We start from the raw sequence: 14,620 nt of genomic DNA on the forward strand, positions 1-14,620 counted from the left end.
TGGCTGATGGGGCCAGGCAGGCAGTGCTACATGGGGTTTTGGGGCTGGACAGAGGAGGTGCAAATGAGGGCAGAAGCACAGCAAAGTTGGAAATTGGCAGGTGAGTTTGAGAAAAGCTAAGAACGTTTGTGGGTGCGAAACAAGGGGTGTGGGAAGTGAGGAAAGAAAGGTATATGAAGCTGTAGCAGACACAGCCTAAAGTGACCCCCAACTCATGCTCTGGTATAATCCCATAATCTTTTGCCCTTGAGTAAGGTGGAGCCTGTGACTTACCTCTAACCAACAGAATATGGCAAAGCTGATGTGATATCAGTACTGGGGTTATGCGACATTATATGGCAAAGGGATTTTGCAGATATAATTAAGGATCCTAATAATCTGACTTTGAGTTAATCAAAAGGGACATTATCTTGGGTAAGCCTGGTTAGGGCCATTGAAAAGAAGGCCCAGACCTTCCCTGAAGTTAGAGACTTATGGCAGAAAAGACTTGCTCTCCTGCTGGCCTTGAAGGAGCAAGCCCCATAAGTACTAAAGCAGCAAGGAAAAAAATTCTACCCACAAGCACATGAGCTTGAAAGATGAGCCCAAACTTCAGAAGAGAATGCAGCCCAGCTGACTCCTCAATCACAGCCTCGTGATACCCTGACCAGGGCATGTAGGTAAGTCATGCCTGGACTCCTGACCCAATGGAAACTGTGAGATAATGGATAGATGCTGTTTGACACCATTACGTTTGTGGTCATTGGATATGCAGCAATAGAAAACAAATGCATGGATTCCCATGGCAGAGCGCCATGAATGACAGGCTAGGAAGTATGGGCTTTATTATATGGGTTCTAGGAAATCACTGACTAAGGAAGCTAAGAGATGGCAGAAGGAAGGGAAGCCTGGAGTGGGTTTGACCAGAATGCCTTGAAGAACATCTAGCCAGGGCACTGCTCCCAGGAGCAGGTCAGTAACATTCACACATTCAAGGGTTAGGACCTGGATATCTTTTAGAGGAGGATTGTTCAACCTACCACACATATAAAGGCAACTGAAGCCCCAAAAGGGCAGAGACTTGTCGAAGGCCACACTTCCAGTTGGCAACAAAAATCAAACATCCAAGTCTCCTTTCTATCCATTTAGGCTTCTTCCACTAGACCAAATTCTAGGTGAAACCAAGCCAGCTACTCTTCTACCCAATTAAAAAAATAGAATAGAATAAAATAAAATAAAATAAAATAAAACAAAAAAAGAGGAAGCAAAGACCAAGTGAAGAAATTAACAGCCATTGAGAAAACCTTAAGGAACTTTAGTGTTCTTGTTGCTAATTATAAATATTTACTCCCTCAGAATTCCTGACCTCACAGAAGAGCCTGCATAGTCTTGTTCTCCTTATGGAAAATCAGTGTGCGCGTGCATGTGTGTGTGGACGTGCGTGTGTTTCTTGGAAGGGGAGTGGGCAGTAATAAAGGATTGGATGATCTGCAAAAAGTCACTTCCTGTTGGATATTGTCTAGTTCCCATTCCTTGTTCCCCACCCAAGATCATAAACCCCCAGTCCCTCAAGCAACTCCTCCTTCCCTGATTCTATCTGCTGGAGAAAACTAAGCCAAACAAACTCAGGAAGTGGCAAGAGACTGGGAAGGGGAGGAAGTTCATGGCACAGAAGAAAAACGTAAAGAGAATGCCCTGATGTTCAAGGAAGAGGGTGGAGGAGAGAGAGAAATGAAGGTCACATCAAGGTCAGCTGGCACCAAGCCTTTAAAATGTCATGCTTGAGCTTTAAATCAAAACTGGCACAAACAGTGGGTCAAATCTCCCAGGGCCATTCAAATACTAACATTCACAGGAATAAACAGCCCCCAAAAAAGTCTTCTGTAAGCAAATTGGAACAAACAACTAATCTAAAGCAGGTTGCTAAGAGACGAGTGGGCAGGAGCTGAAGTCAATTCAAGTGTCTGAAGCATCCTTTATTTTCTTCACTTTCAGGAAAGAGAGGAGGAGAGAAGAGGCTACCTGTAGATGACTCCATGCTGGTGGAGGAACATGAGGGCCGACGTGACCTCTGCAGCATAGAACCGTGAACGAGGCTCGTCAAATTTTCGGGAGCGCTGAATCTGAAACATGAGGTCTCCACCATTTACATACTCCATGACGAAAAAGAGGCGGTCCTGAAAGGAGAGAAGAAAATGCCATTTGGGTCATTTGATTGCAGCTGCCCACACAGGCCAGCTTCGTGTGAGCTCAGTGTAAGGTTACCAGGACTCAAGGGGGAAGCCTCAAAGGTGGGTGAATCCTGGTAGCACCTGATCCAGAAAGAAGACAAACGAATAAAGCACACAGATTAGGGTATGAAGCACAATTTTACTTTTTCTCCGTCTTCCTTCGGTGGGCATCATCTTGGTCTAGTGGAAGAAGCCTAAATGGACAGAAAGGAGACCTGGATCTTTGATTTTTTGTTGCCAGCTGGAAGTGTGGCCTTGGACAAGTCTCTGCCCTTTGGGGGCCCCAGTTGCATTTATATGTGTGGTAGGTTGAACAATCCTCCTCTAAAAGATATCCAGGTCCTAACCCTTGAATGTGTAAATGTTACCTTATATGGCTAAAAAAAAAAAAAAAAAAGGATTTTGCAGATGTAATTAAGTGAAGGATCCTGAGATGGGGAGGTTATCCTGGATTACCAGCATGAATCTTAAATACAATCATAAGTGTCCTTATAAAAGGCAGGTAGAGGGAGACCTGAGTCAGGGAGGAGGAGGCCAAGTGGCCACAGAGGCAGAGATTGGAGTGAAGCAGTCACAAGCCAAAGGATGCAGACAGCCCCAGAAGCTGGAAGAGGCAAGGAGCAGAGCCTCTGGAGGGAGAACAGCCTAGCCAGCACCTTCATGTAGGCCCAGTGATGCTAGACTCTTGGCTTCCAGAACTGTGAGAGAACATATTTCTATTGTTTTAAGCCACCAAGTTTGCAGTAATTTGTTGAGGCAGTCCCAGGAGACCAATAGATTGCAATGTGGAATCATAAGACTGTGAACCCCCATTCACTGTGAGGGCCACTTTTTACTTTGGAGGATATTCCTTCCAGGATCCCCTATGGTTTCCTCCTGCAAGGCAGCCCTCAGAATGGCCAAACCACAGTCACACCTTATTGTAGGTGGCCCCTTCTTACCTGCAATCCATGATAATGTGGGGAGAGGATGGACTGACATTCTCTTTGCACCGTTTCTTGACTATTACATTCTAAGCTCCTAGGGTGCTAAGCTGTTAGGTGACGGCAAATAATTATAAGCTATTGCTGTTCTGGGGAGCTTATTATCCAGGGGTGGAGATGGGAAATGGGCAAAATGATAAAAAAAAAAAACAAAAAAAAACAAAATAGGAGCCGAATGCATGAAAGACACCAGGTGCTAAAAAGATTCAGAGAAAAAGGAGCTCTCTGACTTGGGAGGCCATGGAGGATTTTAGATGCAGCTAGGCCTGGAGAGAAAAAGAAGGTCGGGGGTGGCAGGAACCAACGCCAGGACATGGCAACGGAGTGAGCAAGTTTAGGGGCCAGTAAACTGACCAGATCAGTTGTAGAGGAAGATTAGCAAAGTAAATGGTGAGGTTTACGAGGCCAGAGAGGCAGAGCACATTCTTTTTTTTTTTTTTTTTTTTTGAGACAGAGTCTCGCTCTGTTGCTAGACTGGAGTGCAGTGGTGCGATCTCAGCTCTCTGCAACTTCTGACTCCCTGGTTCAAGCGATTCTCCTGCCTCAGACTCCTGAGTAGCTGGGATTACAGACACACACCACCATGCCCAGTTAATTTTTGTATTTTTAGTAGAGATGGCGTTTCACCATGTTGGCCAGGATTGTCTTGATCTCCTGACCTCGTGATCCGCCTGCCTCGGCCTCCCAAAGTGCTGGGATTACAGGCGTGAGCCACCGCGCCTGGCCCACATTTTTAACACATAGGTATAGTCTAAGTGAAGCTTCCAGGAGGATGTTAGCATATTATTTTCCATTAGGTCTCAGTAACATTTACCAATGAGCTTCTTTATTTAGGAAACATATCTTACTATTGACATCTCTTTGAAAATAAAGTCCATAGTTAAGAATTGTTACTAATTCAAACTACCTTCACCCCCACTGCAGTCTCCAGAATTATTCCATCTTTACCGGTATTCACAAAGGGCCTAAGTCCAGCTTTTCTTCCATTTACTTTGCCCTTCGCCTTCAAGGCCTACCTCGTTTTCTCCCCAGAGTACAATTTTGTAATCAGAAGTACACGGGCTGCCTTGCCGACTGTTTATTCAATCAGCCATTCTCCATTCAAATCCTCATGTCAACAATTAAAGGCTCTGGCCAACCCCAGACCATTGGAGTCAGAATTTCTGAGGGTGGGGGCCTGGGCTCAGTAGTTGTGAAGGCTCCTCAGGTGATTCCCATGTGTGGCCAGGATTGAGAAGCACTGACTCCCCTCCATCTGGTTTCTGCCTAGGTATCTTGCATCTGTGCAATATAAGGATTATATTATTTTGGTCTCCTTTTTTATCATTTCAAGGATTCCTTCCAAGAACAAAGACTCTTAAACTTGTGCATTAGTATCACATGGAAGCTTGTTAGGACATGGATTCCTGAGCCCCCCACTCAGATATCTGGTTCAGAAGATCTGGGGCGGAGTCTGAAAATCTGAATCCTCAACAAGTTTCCGGGCAATGCTGGCAGGCCAGGGACAACACTGTGACAGCCTCTGCCCTGGAGCACCAGGATAAGCCTTTCCACATGGGAAGTACAGCTGGATCATTCACTGAACACTGAACCACACCACCTGAAACAGCCACTGAGGTGCCCATTCCATAGTCACTGGCCCTGGACTTGGACTTTAGCAACAATGGAGTATTTCCTTGACTGTGTTTAGGAGAATCTAAATCTCTAAAGGGGAAAAATCTCCCCTCCGCATCGTCCTCTCTGGCTGCTTTTTATTCTACCAACACTGGACACAGCTTTTAAGAGTAGGGGCTGTGGGGTGAGAAAGAGGCGTTCCCATATCGGTTTTATCACTGACTGGCTGCAGATGACTCGGGCAAATGCCTTTGGCTCTCTGTGCTCAGTTTTCTGATCTGTAAAAATGAGGATGGGCCGGGCGTAGTGGCTCATGCCTGTAATCCCAGAACTTTGGGAGACCGAGGTAGGCAGATCACTTGAGGCCAGGAGACCAAGATCAACCTGGCCAACATGGCGAAACCCCGTCTATCCAAAAAATACAAAATTAGCTGGGCATAGTGTTGCACGCCTGTAATCCCAGCTACTCAGGAGGCTGAGGCATGAAAGAGAATCGTTTGAGCTCGGGAGGTGAAAGTTGCAGTGAGCTGAGATTGCGCCACTGCACTCTAGCCTGGGTGACAGAGAGAAACTCCGTCTCAGGAAAAAATCAAGACGATTGAGTAACAGAAGCTGCCTTATAGAATTCTCATGAAGGTTAAATTATATGTTAAAACGCCTGGCTCAAAATGAAGATTGGCTATGACTGTTGCTATAGGTGGTATTCGAGCAGTTATTATCATAAGTCTGCATTTTCTTTGACCTCTCTGCAGCTTTCTTCCCTGACCACATCCTCTTTCAACACACACTTGTTTCCCTTGGCTTTCAGGTTCCCCCCTAAATTTCTGGCAGGGTTTTCTCTGCCTGTCTCATGGGCTTCGCCTCTTCCCAGCTGTTAAGTGTCGGAATCCCACAAGGCTGGGCTCCAGATGCTCCCCATCCTCACTGAGTGCTCGCTGAGGATCTCCTCCACGCCCAGTTTCCAAGGCACCTCTACGCAGATGACTCACAAGCTCCGGACCACCCATCCAACTGCAGTTCTGATATCTCCATCCAGATGCCCCAAAGGCACTCAAGCCCAACATGTCCAAAATTGACTTCGCGATCTGCTCCAATGAACTAGTTCTCTAGGTCTCGGGGCAAAGCTTCACCCTTCAGAAACCGTAGTCATTTAATACCTCTCACTCCCTCAGCCCTCACCAAGTCCTGTCATGTTTACTTATCGTATCTTTGCATTTTGTACCTTTTTCCCTGTATACTTGTCCATTTTTCTCTCTCTCTCTACCACCATCATGCCCACCATTATGGCCTAAGCAACTATCATCTCTTGTCTAGATTCTTGCAGATGGCTTGCTGCTGATACTCCCCACATTTACTCCAGTTCCCCTCCAAATGCTGGTCACACTCCAGGGAGAGGGACCCTGCCGAAACAGAAATCTGCTTGTAACCCACCCCCCTTCCTCCTGTAAGTCTACTGCTTAGTTTTTTTGAGAGTCTCGCTCTGTCACCCAGGCTGGAGTGTAATGGTGTGATCTTGGCTCACTGCAACCTCGCCTCCCAGGTTCAAGTGATTCTCCTGCCTCAGCCTCCTGAGTAGCTGGGAGTAAAGGCAAATGCCACCATGCCCAGCTATTTTTTGTATTTTTAGTAGAGATGGGGTTTTGCCATGCTGCCCAGGCTGGTCTCAAACTCCTGACTTCAAGTGATCCATCCGCCTTGGCCTCCCAAAATGCTGGGATTACAGGCTTGAGCCACTATGCCCAGCCTCTATAGCTTGATTCTATTAAAGGCCCCCTGTTACTCTAGGAATAAACGGAAAACTCTCTAATATGCCTCAAAGTCTGTGTGATCTTCTCAGTCTTCTCTTTTCCAGCTGTCACTTGTTCCCTCTTCCCCAGGGCTTTACTCACGCTGTTCTTTCTGCCTGGAACGTTTTCTTCTCTCCCCTCCTCACCCTTCGGATCTCAGCACAACCATCTTTTCTTCCAGGAAGCTGCCCCTGACTTCTCTGACAAGGTCAGATACCCCTATGACGTGCTACACTCTCTGTTGTAGCATTCAGCACAGCCGAGGTTTTATTTGTGTAATTAATTTATGACTTTCTCCCCCCATAGTCTGTGTGCTTCATGAGGGCAGGAACTGTTGGTAACTCTGGCTTGCTGTTTTTTAAGGGAATTGAACTAACCTGAAAGAGAAGTTGTTATAATCTCTTTTAAAAGCAAACACTATGTGAATAGAAGAACAAGAAAGGTTAGGGGGCTATAAGAAGCAAAGAGTGATCTAAATATTTATATCTGCAGGCCAGGTGTGGTGGCTCATGCCTGTGATCCCAGCACTTTGGGAGGCTGAGGTGGGAGGATGACTTGAGATCTAAACAACATAGCAAGACCCTGTCTACACAAAAAGATTAAAAAGTTAGCCAGGCATCGTGGTGCACACCTGTAGTTCCAGCTACTTGGGAGGCTGAGGTGGGAGGGTTGCTTGACCCCAACAGGTGAAGGCTTCAGTGAGCTGTGATCACACCACTATGCTCCAGCCTGGGCAACACGGTGAAACCCTGCCTCTAAAAATGTGTGTGTGTGTGTGTGTGTGTGTGTCTCTGTGTGTGTGTGTGTGTGTGTCTCTGTGTGTGTGTGTGTCTCTGTGTGTGTGTGTGTATGCATAACTGCAAATTCTTACTGCTTAGCTAGCTAAGTTAGCTAGTTAAGTCAGCCTGCTTCCGTGAGCCTGTGTCTGCAGAATCTGGAGCTGGGTGCCCACTCTCACCATTTCAGAGGGTCTGTCTATATCAACACCCCCGTATTTGGTTACAGACTTGAGTGGTTCTTTTGTTCTTTGGGTAGTTGTCTTCACTTCCCAGTGAGATGTTCAGCTCCTTGAGGAACACATTTAGTCTTCCTAGCAATCCCAAGCAATACTAGCTCCAAACTCCATACCCGAGGAGGCGCTCAAGCAAAATCTGCTCATCCAACCTTCGCTCCAGGGAGCACCATGAGAGGAGGAATTTTTGTTGCTTTAGTTCCTTACTGTAGTCCAGCAACTTGAACTGAGCCAGGCACATACTGGGTTCCTATTATGTCTGCGTCAAATGCCTGAGTTCTTGAACACCCACCACGGACACGGTTCAGATTGCTAGAAACTCAAAGGTAATCCAGAGTTGGTTTCCCCACGTCATTTCTATTGTAAAACCTCATCTTGAGCTATTCTAACTTTAGCCCATTTTGAACTTTAGTTTTAACTTGTTTTCTACTCAACAAATCTCCATGTTCATGCCCCCAAAGCATGATCAACTCTTTTTTTATACATCAAGGGTGTTTTAAAGCAAGGTAAAATTTTCATTTCCCTTCCCTCTACTGAGTCTGCATTGTTTCTGACCTCCATATGTAACACATTTGAGAAGCATGTTTTGATGCAGGGTGAGAACCTCAAGTCATTCTGAGAACTGCTTAATTACATAAATGAAATCAAAAGAAAGCTGGCAAACCCAGCAGCTACTCATTAATCCCCTCTTGGCATGGGTAGAAAACAAAACAAAACAAAACATCAACTTCCTGGTAAAGTAATCAAATATGTTTTCTGAGGTAATCAAAGATTTTAAAAGCCTTATTCCACCTCCTCCTCCCTTAATCTCACCTGAATGTCTAAAAAGTTACGGTCTTGTGATAGCAAGTAAAATAATAAAATCAGGAAAGAGATTATGTGTCACGGCCATTTAGGGTAAGAATAGTTAATAATGACCTACGAGCTGGAAGAACCACATCGTGTGTTTGAAATTCCCATCGGGCTCCATTTTCCCAGAGCGCTAACCTTTCCTGCCTTTGAAGAGAAAACTAGGCCTGCCCTGTTTGCCTTTCAAGGTGTGACGGACAGCCAGAGGCTTCCCCTCAGCAGCAGTTAGGTTTCTTTAGACACACAGATTCTCCATCACCTGTCAACTGTTTATAAGTGCAAAGATTTTATAGCTCTTACATCAGTTTCACATAAATGACCAACTAAAGACCAGGCTTGGAACAGCCCATACTTGATGTGCTGGTGACAGCATGAGCAATTTCTCCAATGTACCATATAAGGAAATTGTGTGGGTCCTAACTTCACACTCTGAAACATCTTCTCCCCTCCACGTCCATATCATCTAATCTATCAATTCAACAGGTCTTTCCTGGGTGCCCAGCTTTTGGGTAGGTGGCTGGGGGATATAGAAGATGATATAAGCCATGGCTTATGTTTTTCAAGAGCTAGAAACTGAAGACAGGAAATCATGGAAAACAACACAAAATGCTGTATAATTATGTGCTAAACTCTCCTGTATCCAATCAGATTGTGAAGCCTACGTATCTGGATTGTATCTTAGCGCCCCCTAGAGAATAATCATCTCTCATCCAGGCTTTATCACTTAGAGAAGATCATTATACAAAACAGTCCTATGGAAAGTCCTATATTTTCTTCCTTTTTTTTTTTTTTTTTTTTTTTTTGACAGAGTCTTGCTCTGTCACTCAGGCTGGAGTGCAGTGGCATGATCTCAGCTCACTGCAGCCTCCACCTTCAGGTTCAAGCAATTCTCCTGCCTCAGCCTCCCGGGTAGCTGGGACTACAGGCGCACGCTGCCACACCTTGCTAATTTTTGTATTTTCAGTAGAGACGGGGTTTCACCATGTTGGCCAGGATGGTTTTGATCTCCTGACCTTGTGATCCACCTGCTTCGGCCTCCCAAAGTGCTGGGATTACAGGCGTGAGCGACCGTGCCCGGCCAGAAACTCCTATATTTTCTATAGTACAACTGGTATATGAAACTGACCACTGCTATAGGAATTTGTTTGAGATAAAGCTGAACTGGGGCAAAGACTACACTTGAGTAAAATCTTGAACAATGTGAGTGGGAGGAGGAGAAGGCCTGGCAAATTAGAAGCACAACCTTGAAGGGCACAGGTAAGCAGAGATGAAAATTACATGTGGGAATGAGGAAGGTAGGTATGAGCTCAGTAAAAACACTGTCATTTAGGAAACAGTGCATAAATCCAGGAAATAGGTAGGAAGGAGACAGAAAAGTGCTTCTGAGAACATAGGTGGGAGTAAAGAACCCTAAAATCTTATTTTTTTTTTTTGAGATAGGGTCCTGCTCTGTCACCCAGGCTACAGTGCAGTGACATGATCATAGCTTACTGCAGCCTTGAACTCCTGCGCTCAAATGACCCTCCCACTTCAGCCTTCTGAGTAGCTGAGACTACACGCATGTCCAGCTAATTTTTTTTTTAGAGACAGAGTCTTGCTATGTTGCCCAGGTTGGTTTTGAACTCCTGACTCCTGGCCTCAAGTGATCCTCCTGCCTCAGCCTCTTATAGTGCTGGGATTGCAGGTGTAAGACACCACGTCCGGCCCCTGGAAGTTTTTGGAGTTGTAAAATGGCATCAAGTTGATTTTAAGGAAAAGTCTTCTGGAAGCCGAGTTCAAGGTGGATTGGAAGAAGGCAGCCTGAACTTATTCTCTCTTCCCCATTTCCATTGTCCAAAATGTTTTATTGTCTTTGAAAAAGATAAACAAGCAATCCTCATTCCTCACTACTACACTTCCTTGGTAGAAACAAAATAAATATCCAGCCACTTTGGGGAACTTCACCAAATCAAATTTATTTCCCCATTTCTGAATGTTAAGCCACAAAGAAAGTACAACCATCATTACAATAAATGAAAACAGTAAATAATGATGAGTGGGACTTTCTAGCTCTAAAGTAGACAGACTATGTGTGAACTACAGGCAGAGCCTTGTTTAGTCAGTGTCCCAGAACTTCCAACTCTGTATTTCTAGAAGGTTAGTGTGGGTAATAGAAAGAAGGATTTTTTTTTCTTACTGGGGACTTGCCTGTCAATTCATACAGAATGAAAGAGTCTCATCTGAGTAATAATTATTTTTGTGATGTCAATGTTCCTATGTGATAATAACAAAAATAACCACCTTAATGATGTTTAAAAAGTCATTTTCACATGTTTTCAGCCCTTATTCTACTAGGCCTTCACCCCCTGCTAACTCCCATTGTTCAAAGCCATACACAAGTATGTAATAACCTTCTTGTGGTCTTTCTCCAAATTCAGAGTTATCACAACCAAACTCCTATAGCAAAGGCCAATTCCATCCACACCAGTTGTAAGATGGGATATATAAAATGGGTTTTCACATGACTAATTCTTTTCTTTTTCCCTTTCTTTCTAAATGCAACGCTGTATTTTTATTATTTTCTTTTTTTAAAACTACTTTTTGAGGTCTGGTTGACATACAGAAAGCTGTACATATTTCATGTATACAACTTGATAAGCTTGGAGATGAGTATACACCCATGAAACCATCACCACAATCTGGTCCATAAACACATCCATCACCTCCCAAAGTTCCTGTCCATTCTTTTCATTATTATTATTATTATTTTTGGTGTGTGCGCGTGTGTGTGTGTGTCTGTGCGAGAGAGAGAGAGAGAGAGAAAACATAAAATCTGCAGTCTTAGCAAATGTTTAAGTATACAATACAGTATTGTGAAATTGGCACTATGCTGCCTAGCAAATCACTAGGACTTATCATCATCTTTCATAACTGAAACTTTGTGCCTTTTGGTGAACACCTCCCTGATTTCCCCTCCACCAGCCTCTGGAAGCCACCAACCTATTCTACTCTCTGCTTCTATGAGTTTGACTATTTTAGATTCATCAGGTGAGTAGTATCACGTAGTATTTATCCTTCTGTGTCTGGGTTATTTCACTTAGCATAATATCCTCCTGTTTCATTCACATTGTTCCAAATTTCTTTTTTTAAGGTTAAATAATATTCCATTGTCTGTAGACATGGTTCTTTCTTATAATGATTGTCTATAAGCCAGAGAGGGTAGAGTCCATCCCACTTTTGGTAAAAGGGGAGATGCCTTTTTTGTTGGAGAAAAGCCTTAATTCAATTACAATTGGCCAAATGGTAAAAACTCCACCCTATAGTCTGCTGGTTGAGAAAGTAAAAATTTCATTCACATACATCTGATATTTGTTTCCAGTTGCTTAAAACTATGATTATTTGACTTAAACAGGATACCCCAAGTTTAGAGTGACCTAAAGCTGCGCCAAAATGACTCACCCAATAAAACTCAAATAAACATTTCCTGCCTCTAATTAGAGTTGCACTTATCCCAGGGAATGACCTCAAATTACCGCCACCCTGTTCCACTCACTTCCATCTGTGTGTGAAAGCCGGGGGAAAGAAGAAAGGTTTTGGTCCAATAGATCAGAGAACACTTTCCTTTTCCAGGGGTCATCAACATCTTAGGAAAAAGAAGTTTTTATCACATGATATGACAGCACAAATGGAGCAGCCCCCAACTAGGCTACATCTCGTTAATGCTGACCACCAGAGCGATCTCCTGCCACGAACAATAGCAGCATCTAAAGTTAAGCAGGAATGGTGTGTTGTTAGTTTCCTCTTTGAAAATGACAGAATCAGGAGGGTTTTAGAAGGGGAACCCGGCCAATAGAAAGCACAGTGGTACTGTTTTGCAGAGACTCTTTCTTTTCCTCCATTGCATGACCAGCATCAATGTCCAGGCTGAATCATCACTTTCCAGTATCCTGGCTTCCTCCTGGTTTCGCCCCACTGGCTGCTTTCTCTATCAATTGCCATTCGTGGAGCATAGCATCTGGCTACAGTCCTCTGTCCCTGGCTGTTCACCTGGACTTCAGAAAAGCTGGACGGCTTCAGGAACCTTTGCCTCAGGCCTCTACCCAATGCTGTGTCCTGATCATCTTGCAGAAGTTTCACGCTCCAGTCTGCCCATTCTGGCCAAGAGGATGCCTTAGCCAAATCCCTTTTTGAAGCTATCAAGAATTTATCTATTTCTTTAGAGACAGGGCCTCACTCTGTTGCCCAGGCTGGAGTGCAGTGGCTTGATTTTGGCTTACTACAGCCTTGGCCTCCCAGGCTCAAGCAATCCTCTCACCTCAGTCTCCTGAGTAGCTGGGACTACAGGTGGATGCCACCATGCCTGGCTAATTTTTCATATTTTTTGTAGAGAGAGGGTTTCGTTATGTTGCCCAGGCCCAGGCTGGTCTCAAACTCCTGGACTCAAGCAATCTGCCCACCTTGGCCTCCCAAAATGCTGGGATTATAGGTGTGAGCCACCACATCCAGCCAAGAAATAAATAAAAATAAAAAAACAGGTTGTTCACTGGCACCTGTTGCCACCAGTAGCCAGCTGTTTGTGGCCAAAGTTTAGGACCTATGAAATATTTCTTATAAGATTTTTGAGTGGGCCGGGCATGGTGGCTCACGCCTGTAATCCCAGCACTTTGGGAGGCCGAGGTAGGCAGATCACGAGGAGATGAAGACCATCCTGGCTAACACGGTGAAACCCCATCTCTACTAAAAAATACAAAAAGTTAGCCGGGCGTGGTGGTGGGCGCCTGCAGTCCCAGCTACTTGGGAGGCTCAGGCAGGAGAATGGCGTGAAACCAGGAGGCGGAGCTTGCAGTGAGCCAAGATCATGCCACTGCACTCCAGCCTGGGCGACAGAGCGAGACTCCGTCTCAAAAAAAAAAGAAGAGGATTTTTGAGCATAGAAATAAAAGTATTCTTGTTCTAATCCAATTTCCCCAACCCAGCCAAAGCCTACATGATGGCTTGCCCTCTACCAATGCTCTTCCTGTGAGCTCAGGCGATTCCCCACAATCCGGTGTAGGGACTGCATGAGACTCTGCCTGTTTCCCACATTTACACCTTCCTGTGTCCCAGGCAGGACATAAGTGGCTAACAGCTGGTGCTCAAAACACCCCTTGTAGATCCCCATCTGTCCAGGCTCAGTGCACGTACAGCTCAGTAAAGAAGAACTCAAAGAGTCTCCCTGGTATCCAACCACTGATGCTGGAGCTGGGCCTCACACAGAACCTACGCAGCCCTCGTGGCTGCCGCTGTGATTCCAGAAACTCAAGAGTCACCTTATCAGTTCCCGTACCAACAGAAAAAGCAAAACCTACAGAGGTCATGCTGGGGTTCTGATTTCCAGGAGGCTCAAGTACTGAATACTGCAGTAAACAAAACCTGCAGTCCTGGGGGTAGGTCAATCCTTGAACCATTTCATTGTGGCTCCTCCTGCTGCTATTGTTGTTGTTGCTGCTGTTTTGTCTATCTGTGTGGTTTTTTTTTTTTTTTTTTTTTTTTTGGTTGTTGTTTGTTTCTTTGCTTGCTTAATTCTACTTAGAAAGAAATCCTGCTGACTAACCAGGGGATTAGAACATGCCCACATCGATATTAAAATGACCAGCGGAGTCAGGGAAAAACAATCAAGGCAACTTTTTTCAATCTCATGTATATAAAACCAGCAACCTGTTTACTGACTCCTTCACTTTACAACCAGCTGTCAAGACACAATGATTCTTTTCTTACCCTTTTCTTTCCTAAGAATATGCAAAGTTCTTGTGACTGTTGTAAAGATAAGCAAATCAGGCCAGGAAGCTGACCCCCCAATAAACAGGCACATCAATATTTCCCTTCAATTGTGGGAAGGAACCATAACCTGCTTAGATGGAAATATTTAGGTTGCTCACACTACACAAAGAGAGGGAAAAAAAGCTGCCCCCTCTTACCTTTCCTGGTTGAGTATAGCAGCCAGGACTGATCCCACCTCTAAGAGATGACACGTGAGAGCATCTGTTCAGCTTGCAGACCTGATCATACATGCATAGCGTGGTCTGTGCAGCAGTTACTCAGGTATCCAGTGAAACAGTATTTCTCCACTTGGAATACTGGAAGGACGGTGTCTCTCTTCCATCCCCAAATGTATTCATTTACCAGGATGTGACTCATGCCTGGTAA

General features: G+C 44.7%; 1 protein-coding gene across 2 annotated transcripts in view; it reads right to left on the bottom strand.

Annotated features, from left to right (window-relative positions):
• Positions 1 to 14,620, bottom strand: part of PRKCE (protein kinase C epsilon) — a 534,020-nt gene that overhangs the window by 99,458 nt on the left and 419,942 nt on the right. For both annotated transcript variants that reach the window (XM_032176939.2, XM_032176940.2), the window contains exon 11: positions 2,002 to 2,156. In XM_032176939.2, coding sequence (XP_032032830.1) covers positions 2,002 to 2,156 — 155 coding nt within the window. The remainder of the gene's footprint in view (positions 1 to 2,001; positions 2,157 to 14,620) is intronic.

This window comes from Hylobates moloch, unplaced genomic scaffold, assembly GCF_009828535.3.
Source record: "Hylobates moloch isolate HMO894 unplaced genomic scaffold, HMol_V3 SCAFFOLD_15, whole genome shotgun sequence".
Lineage (NCBI taxonomy): Eukaryota > Metazoa > Chordata > Mammalia > Primates > Hylobatidae > Hylobates > Hylobates moloch.